Raw genomic sequence first — 23067 nt, 5'->3', positions numbered from 1 at the left:
CACCATCTTTCCTGGGCATTACCTGGTGCATTTTATATAATTCTAATAGATGATATTTCGCCTCACGCCCCCCCTCCTACACAGTTTAAGACTTCTTCTACCTGAGTTATAGGGACTAGTTGGCCATCAGCATCAACTTTAGTAGATTGTATAAAAGGTCTCGTGGAGATCTTTGTCTGTTGATATGTTTGTTGTGCCAATGGAGGAAAGTCTACCTCATATGAAGTGGGAGAGAACATCATACATGGCTGCACGACTAGTAGTGCGGGAGGTGGAGTGGATTTCAAGACAGGAAAAGAGGGACGAGAAAGTCCCTCCTTTCTGAGTATCTCCAATGCAAGCTCATAGATAGGAAGAGATTTCTTTTGCTTAGTTTCTTCATGAATTCCTATCCAGGGACCACTTTTTGGATGCTCTTGTCTGAAAGGCTACATAGGCTTGCAAGAGACTCTGCTATGTTTCTTTAGTTTCTTCCAATTCTTCTTAGAAAGAGGATGATCATACTCATTTTCCCAAAAGTTTTCACAACAGTCACAATCAGGATCACACATTCCTGATCCTGGGAGATCCCAGGGGCAATGGGATAAACATAATGGTTGTCAGAAGTGAATATCTTGATGGGAAAATACTTCTTTTCTTTTGCTAATGGTTGGATCATCATGGTTTGAAATACAAGTAATGAACTTGTAGAGTGTCTTGGAGGTTGAAATGTAGTTTGCACCATTCCATTTGCATTCCTTCTGAAAGAGGATTCAGTGATCTGGATGGGCTACGAAGTGGTATGTAGCTTGTCATAGTTGGTTAGCCAGACCTTTGGAATGAGTTGTTCAATCTCGTTCCTTGGGAGTTGTTTTGGAATTTGGACAATCGTAGGAGTCGTCTTAGTATCAGCCAATACTAGCAGGGCATCATTGGATACAGAGGCATGTGAAAGATCTATAGCATGATCTTGCAGTCGGTAAATGATCTAGTGATGAAGAGTAGCCATCATAGATGACGCTACTTGCTCAGCTCCAGTGAGTTGTACTTATACTTTCAAAGTAATATAGAGATGTAGATTTCTCAAAGAGAGATTGTAGTTAGGGAAAAACGTAAGTACTACACTCCCAGCATGTAGTGTAGTTAAGCATGTCCCTATTACAGCGTGTTCATACTGCAAGAAACGAGTATCCAGTAATGAGACTCTGGCAGTTACGAGAAGTCCTCTTCTGCAGTGAAGGCTAAGGATAAGTCTGACGGCTCCAAAATAAAGATGAGAGTATCCTTCTTATCTCCATTTAGTGATTAATGGAGGAGGAATCTCTAAGGTGACATATTGCTCAGTAGTGGAGCTCTGGAGTGAACATTGGTCCATCTTAGAAGCTTGGACATATTCTTTGGGAAGAGATCTTCTATTAGAAATGAGAGATCGAATACTTCTTGTAAGAGAACTAGAACGTCTGTAGATATTGTATGGACTAAGCAGTGGAAGAAGAAACTCTCCAACTTAAGCATCCTCAGGTAGAGTAGCTATTTCTACAAGTTTGTCTATACGAGAGGATAAAGTTCTTCGTAGAGGTGATGAGAATGAAAGAGAAAAAGTTAAGTTTACGATTTCTGCAGGGGTTGGTTGTTCAACTATAGTTTGTATGGCTGGAGTAGGTGTGTGGCAAGACATATTTAAAAAAGTTTCTCCTTACTCTCCTTTGAATAATGTATTATACATGTATTTCTAGGACTCTGATACCAAAATAATCAATATTTCAACATTTATTAGGTTATGTTTATATCTTAGTAATATTTTTAAATTTTATGTGAAAATATTAAAAAAATTTAAATTTTAAATGTTTTTATTTTTAAAAATAATAATTATCTTCTTAATATTTATGAAGTATTAATTATATATTAAAAATAAAAAAAAGTAAACATATCATTTTATAAATTTCTTATATTACTAATAAATAAAAAGATAATAGTTAAATAATATTTTATTCATTGACTAAAAAAATTTAAAATTTAAAATATGAAATTTGAAATTTTAAAAAATTTTTAATTTAAAAATTTTTAAATTGTCCCATTCATTAATTCAACGGATTATTGATTCAAACACCAAGTCATCTAATTTTTTACATAATAACTCTTTATCTGATTTAATAAAAGAAGTGCCTTAATTTTATGTTCGGATTACTGATTCATCCAATCAACTCGTTAAATCAATCTGAATTTTATAATACTTCTTTTAATACATCGCAATTTTTTTTTATAAATATTTCAGTTATTTGGATATCACATGCAAAAGATGAATAATGTGGCTGAACAAATGCAAACAATAAATGTCGATATTATAAATGTTTATATTCATAAGTTTTAATAAGCATTTTATAGGTATAGGATTTCACTTCCTGGGAAAATTTTTTGAGAATTTTTTTTTTTGCATATTTTGAGAATTTTTTTGATTGCATGTCACTTTCTTTTCAGTATTGTCCCCACACTTTCATTACATTAACATGCATGCAACCATAAAAATTCAAAAGATTTTTATTAGGTTGAATAAATAAATGCAAACATTTAGAAGCATTTTGAACACACCGTTAGAAATAAATTAAATCGTTATAGATACATGATTAGAAAATATGTGTACCTAAAAATACGCTTGTATCTATTATTTCCTATGAATAATGAAAAACGGAACTGAAAGGGTAGGTTCACAACTCTCAATATCCACAACCTTCAAGTTCTATATGAATTCTATCTGATGTTAAATGGGGTTATCAGAATATATATATATATATATATATATAGGAGTGACAGTTGGGGCCTCTTCTTTAGTGGGCTTATGGATAGCCTGACCCATTACAGGCTTGCCCAATCACGTGACCCAATCCATTTAGATATTGTCAATTACTAAATTTATTATTTGATATCATTATTTAATCTGTTAATGAACCTAACAATTGATTAATGCTAATCCATATCCAGATACAAATAAATAATTCAACAATCTCCCACTTGGATAGCAGTAATCAATTTATTAAACTAAAAGTACAGATTAATAAAATACAAAATAATATCCAATAACAAGTAAGCAATTTAACCTATAAAATCTAGTTAATGTAATGGCAAACAAAATAACATTGAATCCGATAGGGAAAACAATATTATATATATGTGCCAACAAAATCTCAAAAATAAGAAACTGAATTTAAATGGAATATGTGACAAGATATGTCCAAAAACAATGGTCTAAGCATTCCATACAAATGCTAACCCAAGTGTAACATAAAACAGACTCTCACTAAACTAAAGCATCATCAAAAGTTTTCACTACACCCATATGCGCAACATGCTTCTGAAAAACACTAATGGGCAAAGTTTTGGTTAACGGATCCGCAATCATTCGGTCCGTAGTAATATGTTCAATCCGTGTCTATGATTCACGAATCTTCTGTCAAACAAATAGGAATTTGACATCAAAATGTTTAGTTTGACTAGAATTCTTGTGATTTTAAGAGAAGCAAACAGCAAGAGCATTGTCGCAATAAATGGTCAAGGGCCTTGAGATGCTCTCAATAACAAGCATACCAGAAATCAATTTCTTTAACCAAACAGCTTGATAAGTGGCCTCATAACAAGCAACATACTCCGCTTCCATAATGGAGGTAGCGGTAAGTGTCTGTTTGGCACTTTTCCAAGAAATAGCTCCTCCAGACATCATGAAGATGTAACCAGAAGTAGATTTTCTATCATCTACACAGCCTACAAAGTCAGAGTTAGAGTACCCAATGACTTTTAGATTGCCAAATCTTTTGTAAGTCAATATATAATTCTTAGTACCCTGCAAATATCTCATAACTTTCTTTGCAGCTTTCCTGTAATTCCATCCAGGATTACTCAAGTATCTACCAAGGACACTAATAGCAAATGCTATATTAGAATGAGTGCATACTTGAGCATACATCAAGGTCCCAACTGCAGAACTATATGGAATCTTTTCCATTTCAGTCCTTTCCTTGTCATCCTGAGGACACTGAGCTTTAGAGAGTTTCTCACTTGAAAGAATAGGTGCAATAGAAGATGAGCAAGTGTGCATGTTAAATCTCTTACGAACTCGATCAATATAAGTTCCTTGAGACAAACCCAATATGCCTCGTGACCTATCATAGTGAATCTGAATACCCAGAACATATGTGGCCTCACCAAGATCTTTCATGTCAAAATGACTAGAAAGCATGTATTTTGTCTCATTCAAGAGATTGATGCTATTACTAGCAAGAAGAATGTCATCAACATACAACACTAGAATAATGAAATGGCTCCCACTCACCTTCTGAAAGATGCATTGATCTTAAGCATTCTCCTCAAAACCAAGAGAAGTCAAAAATTGATCAAACTTCAGATACCATTGTCTAGAAGCCTGTTTCAACCCATAAATGGATCTTTTCAACTTACACACTAAGTGTTCTTTTCCAGCTTCTATGAAATCGTTAGGTTAAACTATACACATCTTCATACAAGTCCCCATTTAAGAAAGCTATTTTAACATCCATCTGGTGGAGTTCTAAGTCATAATGAGCAACTAAAGCCATAACCATACAAAAGGCATCTTTAGTGGACACTGGGGAAAATGTTTATGTATAATCTATACCTTCCCTCTGATTATAACTTTTTGCTACTAGCCTGGCCTTATACCTTTCTACTTCACCTTTGACTCCACGTTTGGTCTTAAAGACCCATTTACAACCTACAGCTTTACAACCATCTAGTAATTCAACAAGATCCCAGACTTAATTGTGATATATAGAAGATAGTTCATCCTGCATGGCTCTCATCCATTCTAAAGAATTAGGACCATGTATAGCCTCCTGATAAGAAATAGGATCAGAAATATCAGCACCATCAAACTCGTGTTCCTGTAAATAAACCATATAATCATTTGATATAACTGGTCTACGGATCCTTTGAGATCTCTTCAAAGGTACAACTTCGTCAATTGTATCAGGCCCCTCAGCATCTACAACCGGTGGTTCTAAATTGACATCAACAGGATTCTGAACTTCATCATTGCCCTCAGGAGGATTAAAATCTACTAAGGAAGGCAGCAATGGCACAGGAAAGACAACAGTCTCATCTCTAAGATTGACAACACGAGGTATTTGACTCCCATTATCCATCTCATCCTCAAAATAAACTGCACAATCTGATTCAATCACTCTAGTAGAATGAGTTGGACAATAAAATTTACTATCTCTAGAACTTGTACAATAGCCAATAAAGAAACCACTAACAAATTTAGCATCTAGCTTTCTGATCTGAGGGTTATATGGCCTCAACTCTGCCTTACAACCCCATACATGAAAATGTCTCAAACTGAGCTTATTACCAAACATTAACTCACAGGGAGTCTTAGGCACTAATTTACTAGGAACTTGATTAAGAATGTGCACAGCAGTTTTCAAAGCATCACCCCATAAAAATTCTGGTAAAGAAGAATGACTAAGCATACATCTCACCATGTCCATCAAAGAATGATTTCGCCTCTCTGCAACTTCATTTTGTTGTGGAGTCCTAAGCATGGTGCACTGTGCCTCAATCTCACATTCTTGTAAATACAAAGCAAAAATACCAGGATTTCTACCAGTCTCAGTATACTTGCCATAATACTCACCACCCCTTCCCAGTTTTCAGTTCAACTGCAGCCTTAAATGCTTTAAAGGCATCCAAGGAACTAGACTTCTCATAAAGAAGATCAATCCAACCATATCTAGAATAGTCATCAATAAAAGTGATGTAGTATTTAAAACCTCCCATAGCAATAGGAGAAATGGGTCAATAGATATCTATATGAATCACATTCAACACATCTTCACTCCTAATTGCCCCTTTGTTTCTGGCTCTAGCATGAAATTTTCTCTTAATGCAATCAACACATGTATTAAAGTCAGAGAAATCCAGACTATACAAGACACCTTGTTTAACCATCCTTTCTAATCTTTCCCTAGAAATGTGACCCAAACGTTTGTGTCATAACATTGAAGAGTTCTCATTAACTCTTTGACATTTGTGCCCAATAACAACATTGATAAGAACATCAACAAATTGAAAAGGAACTGAATTTAAATCAAACATGTATAAACCATTGCATAAAATAGCGGAACCAACAATATCATATTTAAAATAAATAACAATTTTTCCATTGCCCTGAAGAAACACATAACCACACTTATCAAAAATAGAACTGGAAATTAAATTTCTCCTTGAAGAAAGAACATAAATAATATCATTTAATTCCAACACATGTCTAGAAAATAAATTTAAAGAAACAGTCCCTATGAGTTCTACTACTACTGCAACTCCATTTAATCCTAAAATAGTCTTCTCCTTTTCACTTGGCTTCCTCACGTTTTTGAACCCCTTCCTTCTCGTGCTTCTTCTTAAGCTTAAAACAGTCCTCTAACTTATGGCCAAGCTTCTTGCAATAGTTGCACTTGCCTTTGAAGGGCTTCTTCTTAACTGTTAAATTATAATCATGCTTACCACTATTCTTATTCTCAAATTTAGCTTTAGGTTTCTTGTCCTTCTGAAATTTCTCATTAGTCTGGCTACTAGACCCTTTAAAAATATAATTAACAGAAGAAGTATTCCTTTTCCTCATAGATTCCTCTTCTTGGCACACAATGGCTATCAACTGATCAACTGTCCACTCCCCTTGTTGGGAGTTGTAAGAAGTCTTGAGAATTTTGAATTGGGGTGGAAGAGATTCAAGAATGTGCCAGACCAGAAAACTTTCTCCCTAATTAAGATAAAAAAAACTTGAGCTTGTTGAAATAACTTATAAGTGTCATAATGTGTTCCCGTACACCACTGACACCATCATATTGGGTGAGCTCCAGCAAAGAAAGATAATGACTCTTTTGAGCCTTGTCAAACTTTTTAAACTTTTCAGCAACAGCCTGCAGAAATTCCTTAGCAGTCTCCTTATCAGAAATACCTTGTCTTATGGACTTATCTATAGTATACTTCATCACCATTAAGCAAACCTTATTAGAATTTTGCCACTTCTCATGATAAGTCTTTTTAGCAATAGTGGATTTATTAGTAAGTTCAGCAGGCGCATCAACCCTTAAGACTAAATCCAGTTGGGCTATTGCTAGGTACATGCTCAAAGACTCTTTTCAGTCATCAAAATTGGAGCCATTCAGAGTTTTCACAGTAGAAAATTGCATAGAAATAGCAGCTGGAATAAAACAATAGAGAAAACATGAATTATATATATAACATAATCATAAAACTAAAGTTTCCTTTCAGATCCAGCTAAGTAAGCAATTATAAACAAAACTCTTATTTATTATAATCCCACCTAAGGGTCCCGGACTGCAATAAAATAAAAAAAAAACTCATTGAACTCATCAAATATATATATATATATTTAACACTTTTATACCGATAGAGTATTAAAAAAAATATTAAAGATAATTAACAAATAATGTTACAACTAACAATAACTTATTATATTAATAGTGTTATACCGATAGATATATCCACTATTAATATAATCTAAATAACTCTTGAAATCTATGGAACAAATTTTTAAACAAATTAACAAAACAATTTTATGACTAGTCTCACGATAGGTGAGCTCATAATCATAAAAGTGTTTACCATAATCAGAATTTCTATGGACATTATATTATGAACATAGTAATAATATTACTGCTCATGAATATATTTTCAATATGTCTGAACATAATTAGTCCAACAAAATCAACAACTATTAATAAACACACAATATTACCATAATTAATAAACACATGATCAAACAGAATTATAAATATTTTATGCTTTTGACTTTTGTTAAATTAATTATATGTGACAGTATGCAGGTTTTATATGAGTTATGAAATTCAATCATAATCACTATACGAATATATTATGTACTATTTTGAAAACCAACATATAAATATGTGAATTTTGAAATTCAATATATATATATATATATATATATATATATATATATATATATATATATATATATATATATATATATATATATATATATATAATGTAAAAGAAAAACTGTTTATCAAATGCTTGTCGAGACTAATATTCAAACATATAACAATGAAATTAATCCAAAAAAAAAAATGTAATCCCGAACTAGGCTCTGATACCAATTGTTAGAAATAAATTAAATCGTTATAGATTACATGATTATAGAATATATGTACTTGGAAATACGTTTGTATCCATGATTTCCTATGAACAATAAAGAACGGAAGTGAAAAGATAGGTTCACAACTCTCAATATCCACAGCTTTCAAGTTCTATATAAATTCTATCTTATGTTAAATGGAGTTATCATAATATATATATATATATATATATAGGAGTGAGAGTTGGAGCCTCTTTCTTAGTGGGCTTATGGACAGCCTAACCCATTACAGGCTTGCCCAATCATATGACCCAATCCATACTAAACTTATTATTTAATATCATTATTTAATCTGTCAATGAGCCTAATAATTGATTAATGCTAATCCACATCCAAATACAAATAAATAATTCAACACACACAAGTACACATGACATGTAAATTTAACATGAATAATCTACCATGTAAAATAGGTCGACAAATTTTTTTAAATTCAGCAATTGATGCAGTATTTTCAGATATCATCACCAAAATCAATAGAAAAGCCTTTAAAGGAATGAAATATTCTTCTAAAATATTTTTAATTAACCTAAATATTTTGAAGAGTGTACATTTCTTTAAAGACTCTATAAAAGATAATACCAATGACAAGTTTTTCCAATATCACAAGAAATCAAAACTCAATATCCCACTAAATTCAACAATTTCATAAACTCAATTTTTTTTTCTTAGAATAAGTTGAAATAACTTATTTTCAATTTATTTCTTAAAATCCTTTTAAAATGAGGATTCAAAGCGGTTTGAAAAAAATTACTAAATTTGTAATTTTTTTCTAAAAAAAATGGTAAACACTTACTAATACTAAAAAAAAAGGATATCAGTGATAGATTGACGGATCTGTTGCTAATTTATTATAAAAATATAGATTAACGATAGATCAACAACGAATTCATTGCTGAAATCCATGAGCATCAAGGTTTTCAACAATAATCATAATCTGTTATTAATTTGTAACTAATTCAAAAAATTAACTTTTATCGATGAATTTTAGTCTGTTACTAAATATTAGTGACAAATTAGTGAAGTACCAGCAATAAATTCATTGCTAATCAACATTTTTGTGATAGAAGTTTGATCTGTCACTAAATCCGCTTCTGATAGCCTGATACATATGTTTTCTTGTACTGTAACTTGATAAGTTTTTCAATAATCTTTTCATCAGAATATTTTAAAGACCTGGCGGTTATGAGCCTCCAAATTGCCTGATTTGCATGTACTGTGTATCCACCTTCGGTTCATCTAAATGTCTAATTTGCAAGTGTTTTCTAAATATCCATTACCCGATGCTTCATTCTTTCAGTTTGAACAACTGACCACAATGCTTGTACTTTATTTTCACTTCATTATTTTGCTATAATTTAGTAAAATGCACGGTGAAATATTTAATTTCAGTTTTTTGCCACCTTAGATCGGTTGAGTAGGAGTTGAAGCTTTATTTTTATCATCCTCCAAATTAATAATAATTGATTGAGAGTGTCAGTCTCAATTTGGATAAAAAAATGGGTTTCCCCTGCTAATTTTCACCTTTCCCTTATTGGTTCATGGACGTTTAGATGAACATCTGCTTGATTTTTTTTTTTTGTGTAAATAAAAATTAACTTAAATAAAAAATTAATTAAGAAATTGAGAGAGTGAGAATGACTGAGAGTTAAAAGAATTAGGAGAGTGGGAATTATGTAGAAAGGGAGAGCTGAAAATTTGAGAAACTGGAAATTATGTAAAATTAAGAGAGTTGATAGAATATGAAATGAATTGAAATTGATTGTATTTATAAGAATTTTTTTATTCATGCCTTCGAATTTTTAGTTGTTATTTAACTGTTATTAAGAGTAAAATGGACATTTTCTTTACATTTTCTTTAAATAAAAAAGTAAAAAAATTAATTTAATAAATTTTTAAAGAAGACCGTTGTGCTTAATAGAAAGTGTCACGTGGTACTTTTAGCGGATGTCACATAATGCATATTGATTGAGCCATTTGACGAAAAGTCATATTTATTTTTATTTTATTTATTTAATTTATTTTAAATGAAACTACCAAATTAAGTTATTAATTTTAATTCGATCTGATTCATCAAAAGAAAGAAAATATTGAAATTGACTCTCTTTATTTATAATTTTAGGCCGGTTCGATCTCAAGAATCAATGATCTTTCAAGGTGATTCTTATCTCAAACCGCCGATGGCGGGTCCCTCTCTTACTATATATAGTGTAAAAAAAAAGGTGACAATTCTAAAAAATCTTGATTTATAGGTGAGCATGTGATTAGCTTGTCAATCAAAGTTCACAAGAGGAATATTTATTTTTCTTGTAAATCTTTTATTTTTAACGTGATAACTCAGAATATCACTCGAAAATGTGATAAACAACTCTCTTTGTTGTCGTTTTCTTCTTTCATTTGTGTTATTAATATAATAAGCTAAACGAACTAATTCATAAATTAATAGAAAACAATAGAGATGATTATGATAATATATAATTTGAACATATCAATTTTAATTAAATATAATTTATAATAAATAAAAGGTGAGAGTTAGAATAATTTAAATATAAAAAATAATTAAAAAAATTAAAGAGTTAAGGAAATTAAATTATAGTGATTAATTAATTAATTTTATTAAAAAAAATTAAATAATAATTTAATTAATATTAATAAAAAAAATAATGAAGGGATAAATAATTTAATAAATTAAAAATAAATATATTAAATAGTATATTTTTAAATTAAAATAATTAAATGATTTATTTTAATAAAATATATAAACGGGAGATTTTTTTTTTTTGAAATAAAACGGAGATTGAGAAAGAAAATTATGCAAGTTATCTCTGAACACATTAAGTCAATGGTCAAAGCCTCCATCTCGTCCGCCTCCAGCGCATGTTAGCAAAAGACAACATCAGATCTAACCACACAGGTCTCCATCCACTGAATCCCATCTCCCATAACTACACCAGACAGGCACAAAGCCAAATACTTTTCACCCCATCTTCTTCATCTCCGTATTCCTCATCCCCCTCACCTGCAACACACTCCAAAAATAGTACTATGGCACACCAAACCACCCGCAGGCGCATCTTAGCATCCCCAGAACCGCCTCCCAATCCGTCATCCATGGATCCCACCCTCAAAAATCTCACCAAACCCACCTCAAGCCACCCGACTACCAAAAACCCAGATCACATAATTCCTTCTAAACCTTTCTACATGTCAAACCCCTTGTCAAAACTCAACCCAAATCGTAAACCTAGTACAATTACCCAGAAACCCACCAAGAATCCACCCCCTCCTTGTGTAGACACCCATTTGCAAGCTAAATCCTTGACTCTTTCAGCTGATTTTGATGGCTCCAGGCTTTCAATCATCAAGCCAAAGCACCAGTACCCAAAAAAAATGGAATCAATAGCGGATAAAGAGAGCAGAGTCGAAGCAACAAAGGAAGGTTCTAATGAGAAGATCAAGAAAGTATCATCTATAGGGTCGGTGGACAAGAAGAAATTTCAAGAAATTCTAGTGAAAGAAAAGAAGAATGATAATAAGGAAGTTAAGGATCTAATTGAAGGGCTTGATATTAAGAGGATGACAATTTCATTAGGTGGTGGCAGAAGAAGATCCTTCTGTGGCTCACAAGTGGAGTTGGCTGATTTTCTAGCTCATAATGGGGCTAAAGTTGTCTCAGTTGATATGCCACCATTTATGCAGATCCATGCTGTTGATTGTGCAAGAAAGACTCATGACAGTCTTGAAAAGTTCACCTCCAAGACCCTTGCACTCACTCTTAAGAAGGTAATTATATTAATTACATTGCGATTAGTGAATATTTTATTTCTCTTGCTGGTTTTGTGAGTTTGTTCACTTATAATTAATGAATATCTGTTTTCTCTATCTTCTGCAGGAATTTGATGGGGTTTATGGGCCGGCATGGCACTGCATTGTGGGGACAAGTTTTGGATCCTTCGTGACTCACTCAGTTGGAGGGTTTCTGTATTTCTCAATGGATCAAAAGTTGTACGTTCTCTTGTTTAAAACTACAGTACAAAGAGCAGAGTAAATCATTCAACTGGATGATTTGGAAGTTGAAGCCTTTCTAGAATAGATAGGTTAGTGAAGCTAAAAGACAAAAGCAGTTGTTGTCCCTTTTGCAACTTGTATATTGTTTTTGCTTAGGAAAAGCAGTATATGATATGAAAATTTCACCTTTTCTTCTGTTCAAGAACATCCCTTTTTTCAGTGGTCTAACTTTTCAAGACATCGTTTGGTAACCCAACTGGGTTCTAGGAATATAGAGAGACACATTGGCTAGCCCACATTGCTACCTTTACTTTATTTTGTGCAATACTTCTTGTTTGATCCTCTTATTTCTCTTCTTTTAATGATTAAAAACAATAATAATTGGCTTTTCTTTAATGGGGTGGTCTTGGGATCACCTGGCTTTGGACCTACCTAGAGCTATGCATTAATGGAATGAAGGGATGGCGGATAGTGAACTCTGTTTCTAAGATCTCTTTTAGAGTTACTGTGTCATTCCATTCATGACAAATTGCTACGGCTTGGAATCTGGCGTTCTGTAGTTGGGACCAGAGTCCAGACTTGCAGGACTCTTTAGAGGGCAGTTACCCTGTCACTAGACCATTAATTTCAATGTTTCACTCAAGAGAGTGGGGTAACTTATACTGCAAAGTCAGTTTAAGATATGATGATTGTCTCATTAGAGGGTCCATGGTATTTAACAGAGAACGCAATGTCCATTTCTTTGACCGAGTACTTGCAAATTGTAGTGTTCTTGTTCTCCATTTTTTTTAGCAAGATATAAGGTTTTTTTAAGGTGCATTGATCAGGGTATTCTCCGTCTCGTTTCATGGTTGATGGAAGATTATATCATCCTCGGTCTAATGGTGTCCTGATTAGTTGCTGCACAATACAGTAAATCTCTGTTTTTGCCTAGTGGAAGGTAGGCTGTTTACATTAGAATTGTGGGATTCACCAAACCAATTATGATCAATAATATGCAAATAATCACTTGCCAATTAGTTCAATCATTGATCAAACAACTCCATTAATGAAAGGAAAACCGAAAAAGTTGGACTCATATTTAACTCTACTCGTCTTAAAATTGTCTTCATTAATTAGTTTGATTACTCTTTTTATATTTGTTAAAAGTGCAAGAATAAAAAAGTTTCAAATTTAAGTCTTACAATTAGCAATTCACTCAGATTAAAAGAAAATTTAATTAATTAGAATCATACATGCTAAACTGGGAAGGTAGTGTAATGGCATTCCCTCCAAGCAATTGTCACAAGCTTAGTGACTTCAACCCCAAAACCTGAAATTTGCAATAGCTCTCGCTGGGGGTGTGACGCAATTGTGGCTGTAGTATCACACAGACTCGCACATTGAGGCATTGCAAGTGGGGGTTTGCTTTAAACCTTGTTTGGTCAAAAAGTGGCATTCATATGATACACATGAAATAAATTTTAATTAAGATCTGTGTATGATTGATGACTTGTGAAGGAAACATCATCAAACACTTTTTGCCAGTTCTTGGGTCCTCCCATCTTATTTCCTTGCCCCTGGAGGAATGGGGCCTTCGGGGTTCCATTCTTTCAAGAAGTGGGGGCATTTGTCTCCATTTTTGAAATTTTTGTCCCTAATAAAATGGATCAAGGCATGTTGTCTTCGCACTTCTTTGGGTAATTATCCATCAGGATTTGGCTCATCGCAACATTAGACTGATACCATATGAAAAATTTTTAAATACACTTTTACGAATGGAATTAAAATATCCTTTAAATTCTAATCAATAAATCATCATGTAAATATAATTAAAGTTCATATTCTTTAATTTAAAAATCATAAAGATATATTAATTCAACTCTATAAAATTGAAGTATGTCATGAAATTATCATAATTTTTTTTTTTATAAAATTCAAAAGTAAATAACATATTAAGCTTTTTTTTTTTCTTAGCACAGATGGAACTCCAACACAATTCCATTAGACATTAAGAGGACCACCCCATGTCTCACAATCATCACATTTTCTTTGCTCCGTTTTACGCTACATTAACTGCCCATTGAATTACAAAAATGATTCTGTTTCTAGAAGAATTTATTTGGAATTTTATATCATTAATCTCTGGAATTATTATATTTAGAGTCAGATTTTACTAAATTTTGTAGAATTTCTAAATGAAATTTAAATTAGTTATGCTCAATATCCACTTAAAGTTCAATTTATTCAAATTAATTGACTCTGCAAGTAAATTATATTTTAATCATTAGAATGCTAAAAATGAAATTTTATTTAGGAATAAAATAGATTTTACTTTTATAATAAAATCAAGAAAAAAATAACTATTTATTTATTTATCAAAAGATTTGGGCTCACAATTGTGGTCAATAAGATTAGAAATTAGGTAAACTTTAATAATTATTCTTAAATTTATATGGTTATAACACTACAGTTCTTAAACTTTAAAACGTAACATAAAACCTCCTAAACTTTTAAAGTTTGTACAGTAAAATCCCTTAAACTTTTAATTACTTATTTTTCAGTTGAAAACTGATGTGAACAGCTCCTACATGACTCTTAGTCAATATTTCTCTCTCCTCTCTTATTCAAATTGTAAAATTATTCTCTCTGCATTTGAAAAATCATTTTGTTTATAATGAGAAAAAGGATTCAATTTACACATAACTTGAGAGATAAAAGATAAATATTGACTAAGCTCCATGTTAAAACTATTCAAGTCAGCGCCTAACTGAAAAACTGACAATTAGAAGTTAGATGGATTTTACTGTACAAAATTTGAAAGTTGAAAAGGTTTTATGTTACATTTTTGAATTGAGGGACTATAATATTATACTAGATAAGTTCAGGTAGAGGTGGCCACGGTTCAGGAACCGCCGGTTACGATTTATGAACCGTCGGTTTAAGTTCAATGAAATTATGAACCTGAACCAAACTGCCAGGGGACGGTTTGGAAGATGGTTTCTGAACCGCCGGTTTCGGTTCGAGTCTCGGTGTAAAACGGTTTGAAAGGCGGTTCGAAAAAGAACGGTTCAAGACAGTTTAGAGAACGGTTTAGAAGCGGTTTTATGGATGGTTTAAGGGTAGCTTAGAAAAAAAAAATTAGAGAAAAATTTTATTGATTCAAAATTTAAGTTATATTTGTAAAAATATTTTAATTTTTCTTAGAAATCTTTCAATCAAAATAAAATAAGAAAAAAAAAGAAAGAAAATTATTTATGTTTAAGAAAAATTTAATAAATAAAGACTTGAACCTGATTAAAAAACTAGAGATAAAATTAATTTTTTTTAAAGAAATTAGCAAAAAGTGTATGAATTTAATTTTGTCTAAATATTCCTTTAGTATTTAGAGGAATAAAAATTGTTAGTTCTATTACTTACCTTTTTTTAAAAATTATATAATAATTGATAATTAAAAAGTATAAAAGAGAAAAAAAAATAAAATAGAGAGTATTGGAAATTTGATGAGGATTTAAAGTAATAACAAAGCAATTGAGATAGTATTGAAAATTTCAGCAAGTATATAAAATAATAAAGTAGGAAAATTGAGAGAGTATTGGAAATAAAAATGAGTGTAGAAAATAATTATTAGAGAATTTGAGAAAAATTGAAAAATATGAAGAATTGAAGAAAATGAGAGAATAATTGTGTAGAGAATTAATGATATATATAAATGAATTAGGAGTGAGGTAACATATTTATTAAATTTTTTTATATTTAAATCACCGGTTTAATCCGATTCGAAATCATCAGTTCAATCCGGTTTGGAACCACCAGTTCACGTTCTTAAAAAGTATGAATCTGAATTAAACTGCAAAAAGACGGTTTCAGTCCGGTTCGAAGTAGGTTCCGGTTTTGACTGGTTTTAGTCCGATTTTGACTGAACTGATTTCGATTTGATTCCGGTTCAAAATCAGACCATGGCCAACCCTAAGTTCAGGGACGATTGTCAAAATTTATCAATTAAAAATCTCCCTCAACTCAAAGTAAAGAATTAAATTTTAACAAGCCGCCGCATTTATAATTAAAATTATTTAAAAAATAAAAAATAATATTAAATTATATATATAATATTAAAATTTTGATTTAATACATATATTTTAATTTTATTTTTGAGGAATTAAAATTAAATTAAATTAATAAAATAAATTTATTCAATTTTTATATTTATCATTTGTTTAGATTCATAATTCGTAATTATGTAATAAAAATAAGAGAAATTAAAGAGAAAAAATAAAAAAAAATTAATTTTTTATATTAGTTAGATAAATTATTAAAATAAAAGAAAGAGGAAAAATAACATCTAAATAATTTTAGTATAAATAATATATTTATTTTCATATTTTTTATTTCATTAAAAAAAATTTAAATTAATTAAGAGAATTTGAAAAATAGAATTTTATTTTCATTTTTTTTAATATTTTCTCTATTATGGTCAATTCAAAAAAAAGTTTTTTTTCTTTTTTTTTTTTTTTTTGGGGGGAGGGGGGTATTGTTCGGTTTCGATCATAAACCGTACCCGACCTATCGCGGATAAAATGCGCCGTTGGCGGTAATGCGCCCACCTTCTCCATCCTCGAGTGAAAAATATCACTCTGTGCCGCTGCCTCGCTTCTCTGCTAATCATATCTTCAATAACCCATCATCTAAACCTCAACTCACTGGCTCACTCAAAATTCCTTAAAACCCAGTAAGCGAAAAAAAAAAAGAAAAAAGCTGAATTTGTGCCTCTATAATTCAGAGTCGTCAATTCGGGTCTCGAATTCCCAGGCCCGCCTTCTCGAATGAGCTCGAACTCAGGAGAAGAGTATGGATCCTCCATTGATAAATGACACCTCCTCATCTGCAGCCAATATATCTTCTTACACTTTGGCGGAGATTTGGCAGTTTCCGGCTATTAATGGAGATGCGGCCGTTGGTGGGTTGGGACTCCGAATGGGGAATTTGGGTGGAAGGTCTGGGGAACGAGATGGGTCGGTGGAGGAATCGACGGTGACGGAGCAGAGTATTGGTGGAGGCGGTGGGAATGGAAGGAAGAGGAGAGATTTGAGCTCGGAGGATGAATCATCTAAGATGGTTTCGACTACAAGCAGTGGCAATGAATTGGTAGGTTCTTTATAAAATTCACCGTCTTTGGCTCTTTCTTTTTTTTTTTCCAGCTGACTTTCCATTTGATTTCTGGGAAATTAGAGGAATAGAAGAGAATATTTTTTTTCCTCTGGCTCGAAATGGTAAATTTTCAAAATTTGTTCAGTGACTGAAGAAGAATATGAAAAAAGAGTGTGTGTTTGGATAATCTTCAACTTTATATTTCTGATAAAAAAAAAACTTTAACTTTATAAGTCAAAATTTGCTATAGTGATTCATCTTAATATTTGTGACAGAATAATTCAAATGGTAAGCGGATGAAAGTATCAGGATCCAGAAATGAGCATGTTAATTCAAATGTTGAAATAGAAGCAAGTTCTGTTGCCAAGGACAAGCCGGCTGATCAAAACAGTAAACCATCTGAGCTGCCTAAGCAAGACTACATTCACGTGAGAGCAAGAAGGGGTCAAGCAACTGATAGCCACAGTCTAGCAGAGAGAGTAATTCACTTGAAACCTCTTAAAATTGCAATTTATTTGTTTCTCAGTTCGTAAAATAATGAACAAGGGCTTCATATGGTGAATTGCATTCGGTTAAATAAATTCGGTTTTTTTTTTTTTTTTTGTTCATTAATCTTAGGGATCACCATTAAATCTTATCCAACAGGGAATTCTTCCTTGCAGGTTTGGATGCACAAGGGGGGCATTGGGCCACCGGGAATTTTTTAAAATATAGGGGTATATTGGTTATTGCAAGTAAAAATATTAAATTTAGAAAAAAAATTAAAAGCAGCAGCCCATTAATCCAACAACTATTTTGCTTCTAACTCCTTTAATTTTGAGAAGTTTTCTATTCTACGTAGATTTTTGGTAAATCATTAATAAATATGGAAATTTAGGAAATTGTTTCAATTTTCATATTATAGTTTCAATTCTCAATTCAAATGTGTTGTTAACTTTGAGTTTATACTTATATTGATGAAACATTTTTATATTGATGAAACATTTTTGCAAGTATTGACAGTGAAGTTATTATACAGTACTTTCAATAAATAAATAATAAAAAAAAAGATTATTGTAATATAGTTGTAATTCATTGCTTTTTGCAATAATAATTTTATCAATTTATAAATGTTTTCATTTTATATATGTTTATTTTTAAAGGTGATATAAATTTTTAATTGGGCTCTCCTCTAACTAAAATTTTTGTGTCCTTCACTGCTTCCTTGCTAAAGGTAGTGGGGTGGGTTTAGGCCACCTATTCTGATCTAATTCCGCGTCACTTTAAAAAGTACAGTTTTTATATTGTAATTTTGACATATAAATTGTGAAAATGTGTTTTTCTTTGAATATATATCATTTATTTCTCAATTTTATTAAAATCCCAGAAATACTAATAGTAATATATGAAATGTGTTTTTCCTTGAATATATATTTTCAGATAGGAATTTATTAGTATATAACATTGGGATTGTTAATATTTATAAAATTATAAACAAGAAAATAGGACACTTGTCCCTACTACACATCCATTCTGCACTTCCTTTTCCCTGCCTTGTTCTCGTCCCTGATTTCCTAACCATCCAGGGATTGGTATTGAAAAGGCTCCGTGTCCACCATTCCCCATCTTCTAATATTCAATTCATTCTTGAGACATGCTGCTCACCACATACCCTTTCCGTTGGCAGGCTAGGAGAGCAAAGATAAGTGAGAGGATGAAGATACTCCAGGATTTGGTCCCTGGGTGTAATAAGGTACTCTCTTGTTGGTTTTATCTCTGTCTTGTGACTGTACTGTGTGTGTAAGTTTTGTAAAATTTAGCCTTGGAAGATGTCTGTTGAATCTGATGTCTCTATGCTATATTATATTTCATGTTTTATGTGTTGCTATTGAAATTAATCTGTTATATACATTTGTTAAGTTTCTGATTCAGTCTCATTTCACTTGGACTATTTTCTTTGCACAACCAGGTTATTGGTAAAGCACTTGTTCTTGATGAGATAATCAACTACATCCTGTCATTGCAGCAGCAGGTTGAGGTAGTGTGTCCTTGTCTCTGTTGTCACTTTATGACAATTCAATTTGCCTATTCTGTTAAAGCTGATCTGGATCTATGCCATTTTAACCTGATTTGTGTAGTTCCTGTCAATGAAGCTAGAAGCAGTTAATTCAAGAATGAACATGAACCCCACAATTGAAGGTTTTCACGTAAAAGATGTAAGTTCATTATGCTGATTGGGATACTTGAGAATTTCATCAGCATAGAAGCTATTCAACTATGTAGTGGGCTTAGCTTCTGTTTGATTCTCCATAATTATAATGACTGCTAAGAAAATAAGAGTGTATTTGATGCTGCTAAAAGTTGAATTCAGTTTATTAACATTTGTCATTTTTGGCTGGCAACTTGGATTAGATTTCTAGAAAATATGGATAACGAGTATGACGATGGTATATCTTTTTCTTCTTCTTCTTTTCTTTCTTCTTTTTTTTTTTTTTTTTTTTTTTTTTTTTGTCTAATTAGGATCACACCATTTTTAAAGCACTGATGAGTCTACTGGGGAAAACTGGCATTGATTTAGGTGTTCTCTGCAGAAAATTTCCTATCTTAATATTTCTTTGCGAAAGATACTTGAACTTCTCCTACACCTGGAACACTGATTTTTTTTTTTCAGCACCACATGCATTCCGACAAGATTCATTAGCTCACACATTGTAGATGTGAACAAATTTGCAGCATCATTATTAATTTTTTTGACTAGGCTAACAACAGATATTTGTGATGAAGTATTTCATAAAAAAAGGGGCCCAAGGAATTGACAAACTCTCATCATTATTGCCCCCATTTTCTGGAATGGAGGTTGTGACTTTATATATTAATCAATGCTCTAACCTTAAGGCTCAGTGAACCTTTTCCTGAATATTTACTATGCACATCTCATATTTGTTGGCAATTTGAAAGTTTAGTAAAAGCCAGACTTTTGCCTTGAGTGATTCAAATTTATGAGGAAGTGCTTACCTGGAACAACTGCTAGTTATGAAGTGTACATGTGTGTGTGTGTGTGTGTGCGCGTGAGAGAGAGAGAGAGAGAGAGATTATAGACATTTTCAATTTTCAAATATGATTGAATTGTTAGTAAAAACATGGCAGCATGTCTCAAGCTTCCAATTTCTCTGTACTTATTTACATAAATAATTTTTGGTAGGGTGGGTACTGAATTGTTCTTTCTATAAATTATTATTCAGTAGCAGAATGAATATATATATGATACATCCACAAATTCAAGGTTTAGATATTTTAAGCATTGCTTCTTATTGTAATTATAATCTTTTGATTACAAAATATTTATGTTTTTCTAATCTTTTGATTACAAAATATTTACCTTTTTCTTAGTTACTTCATTAGCTTATATACTTGCAATAAATCAAAATGCAATTTAAGATGCCAGTGGCCAGCAGGTGTGCTCTTTATTTTCCAATTGTCAACATCATATCTAGCACTTCTGCAAGTTATTATCTGACCTCACTGATATTTGCATTTCTCTACCTTCTTGTAGATTTGTTCAGGTTTTTCTTTTATTATAAATTTCCATATATACTATCTTCTCAGTATTCTTTCTTCATTTTACAATTTTTTTAACCGTTTCAGATTGTTCATGCCATGATACAAATGACACTTGAAAATTTCTTATTTTACTCTTGTGCCATTTATCCTTAAGATTCAGAACAGAAATACACTTCATTTGTTGCATAGATTGGCCATAATCAGGTGATGCTTGTTTTCCCACATTGGTTTGGGATAAAATGCTTGTGCTACATATAGGATTTGGGCAAACCTCCTCCCCTTGATCTAGCTTTTGGGATAGAGTTAGGTCCAGTCTATTTCTCTACATGGTATTAAAACCTATCTGCTTTAATATTGGACTACGTGCAAATGTGTTTGCCTGCAAACTTTATGTTTCAGATGTTCATACCTGAGCGTGAAGGAGTGAGTTATCTCACATTAGTTTGGGATAAGATGCTTGTGCTATATATATATATATATATATATATATATATCCTAAGTAATCATCCTCCCCTTGAACTAGCTTCTAGGATGGAGTTAAGCTTGATTTATTTTATTTACAATGCTAGATTGCACATCTATTTGCCACTTCGAAAGTCTGGGTGGATGAAATGCTTTATTCGAAGCCTTGTATGTTCAATTATCTTACATAGAACATGGATTAAAAACCTTTTTACCCCTTCTTTTAATAAGTCAGATTATTCATGTACTGGAAGACAATCTTGATATTATTGTTTCCAACCAGTCAAATTTCTTGTTGTAGCTTGGCGCACAGCCGCTCGATGCTACCGGAATGATGTTTGGGCCTCAAGCAGCGAGAGATTATGCTTAAGCATATCCTAACCAGAATGGTTGAATATGCAGATAGGCAGAAGTTGTGAATGGACAACTCAATCAACTAGCAAGTTTTCTTCTTTTTCTTTCCTTTAAGATAACTTGAATAGGTTTCTGCATCCACTGCACAAATATGTTTCCTACGCAAGTGACTCTGATTGAAGTTCTAATCTCACTTCATTTGTAGAAATTGCATCTGATCTTTATATATATGTAGTGTATCGTTTGACTATTCCTTTCTCTTCTATATTAGGTTCCCTTCTCATAATTCTCCTAGAGTTGATTTAGTTCTCAAAACTGTACCAAAAAAGATTAGGCTTTGTAAAATTTCATTCTAAGTATCATAATTGTCAGAACTGGATTGATCCGTTTGGTTGGATCGATTTAATTGGAACCTGACCATTGACTGGTCTGATTTATGCTAAAAAGTTCTTTTTTTTTTCTTTTGAACCGAGGTTAATCCTATCGTTATGGCTGATAATAGGATTCGAGCCCAGACTAATTGAAGGAATTTGAATGTAGTTGTCATTATTTTGATATTGCTAATTTGATTTTGAAGATAACAAAATTTAATGAAATTATTAAGTGTGCAAAGATTTTTTTGATAAAATTTAATGAAATTATTAAGTGTGCAAAGGTTTATCTGAGCTAATGTGTTAAGTGACTCTGGATTTTGGTGTATCAAGTTAACATGGATTGTAACTGATTTTTACAACTGATTTTGTAATTGATTTGTGATTTCTCCACGAATCAATTATTATTAGTGATCTAAATGTAATTTGAGATATAATCAGTTGCTAAATCAGTCAAATCTCCTTGTACACAAGTGAACATGAATAAAAATAGCATGGGTTTCTCATGTGGTAATGGAAATCGCAGGTAAAGGAATGAGGTTTGTCCGACACCTCCGCATATTCACCAGCTTCTCCTCCAAACCTACCATTTTATCACCTGACCATATATCATAGCATTTTGTAGCATTTTGTACTGCATATGGAAACAGATATCATCTACCCATGTAATCTCTTTGAATATAAAGAGAAGAAATAATCAACACACTTGGCGAAAGTAACTATAATGAAATCATTGTACAGATATTCATCAAAACAAATAGAGGATAAAAAGGTCTTCCATCTGCAATATTTATAGTTCATTGGTAGCATTTATAATTATGCTTGTAATATTATAATTGCACACTAACTTGGGATTTCTCAGTTCTAAGCTAAATTAATTGAGCTTCAGTATATCAATGCCATTCTCTGCACAATTGTTAATGCAAAGTCTAAAGAACTGTTCAAGTGAACAATCATTGAAGAGTGAGAGAGAACAAAAAAGTCTCACAAGCTTGATACAAAGCAAATCAATATCTT

The 23067-nt window shown here is 32.0% G+C and overlaps 2 protein-coding genes across 2 annotated transcripts; both read left to right on the top strand.

The window, feature by feature from the left end:
- Nucleotides 1-11012: 11012 nt before the first annotated feature.
- On the top strand, nt 11013-12386 carry LOC110648592 (uncharacterized). Its single transcript, XM_021802876.2, has 2 exons — nt 11013-11971; nt 12081-12386. Exons 1-2 carry the CDS (start codon nt 11066-11068, stop codon nt 12234-12236), a joined length of 1062 nt encoding a protein of 353 aa, XP_021658568.2. The 5' UTR covers nt 11013-11065; the 3' UTR covers nt 12237-12386.
- Nucleotides 12387-16696: 4310 nt separating this feature from the next.
- LOC110648594 (transcription factor bHLH79) lies at nt 16697-21929 on the top strand. The gene is made up of 6 exons (XM_021802878.2): nt 16697-17320; nt 17599-17802; nt 18990-19055; nt 19272-19340; nt 19441-19518; nt 21627-21929. Exons 1-6 carry the CDS (start codon nt 17024-17026, stop codon nt 21693-21695), a joined length of 783 nt encoding a protein of 260 aa, XP_021658570.2. The 5' UTR covers nt 16697-17023; the 3' UTR covers nt 21696-21929.
- Nucleotides 21930-23067: the final 1138 nt, after the last annotated feature.

This window comes from Hevea brasiliensis, chromosome 16, assembly GCF_030052815.1.
Source record: "Hevea brasiliensis isolate MT/VB/25A 57/8 chromosome 16, ASM3005281v1, whole genome shotgun sequence".
Lineage (NCBI taxonomy): Eukaryota > Viridiplantae > Streptophyta > Magnoliopsida > Malpighiales > Euphorbiaceae > Hevea > Hevea brasiliensis.
The sequence above is the reverse complement of the archived record's forward strand: the minus strand, read 5'-3'. Positions and strand labels throughout refer to the sequence as shown.

Excerpts from the sequence above, each read along its gene's own strand:
- LOC110648592 (XM_021802876.2), top strand. The coding sequence starts at position 11,066 with ATGTTAGCAAAAGACAACATCAGATCTAACCACACAGGTCTCCATCCA. Across the intron at positions 11,972-12,080 it reads TTGCACTCACTCTTAAGAAG|GAATTTGATGGGGTTTATGG; the intron begins GTAATTATATTA and ends TATCTTCTGCAG.
- LOC110648594 (XM_021802878.2), top strand. The coding sequence starts at position 17,024 with ATGGATCCTCCATTGATAAATGACACCTCCTCATCTGCAGCCAATATA. Across the intron at positions 17,321-17,598 it reads CAAGCAGTGGCAATGAATTG|AATAATTCAAATGGTAAGCG; the intron begins GTAGGTTCTTTA and ends TATTTGTGACAG. Across the intron at positions 19,056-19,271 it reads TGGTCCCTGGGTGTAATAAG|GTTATTGGTAAAGCACTTGT; the intron begins GTACTCTCTTGT and ends TTGCACAACCAG.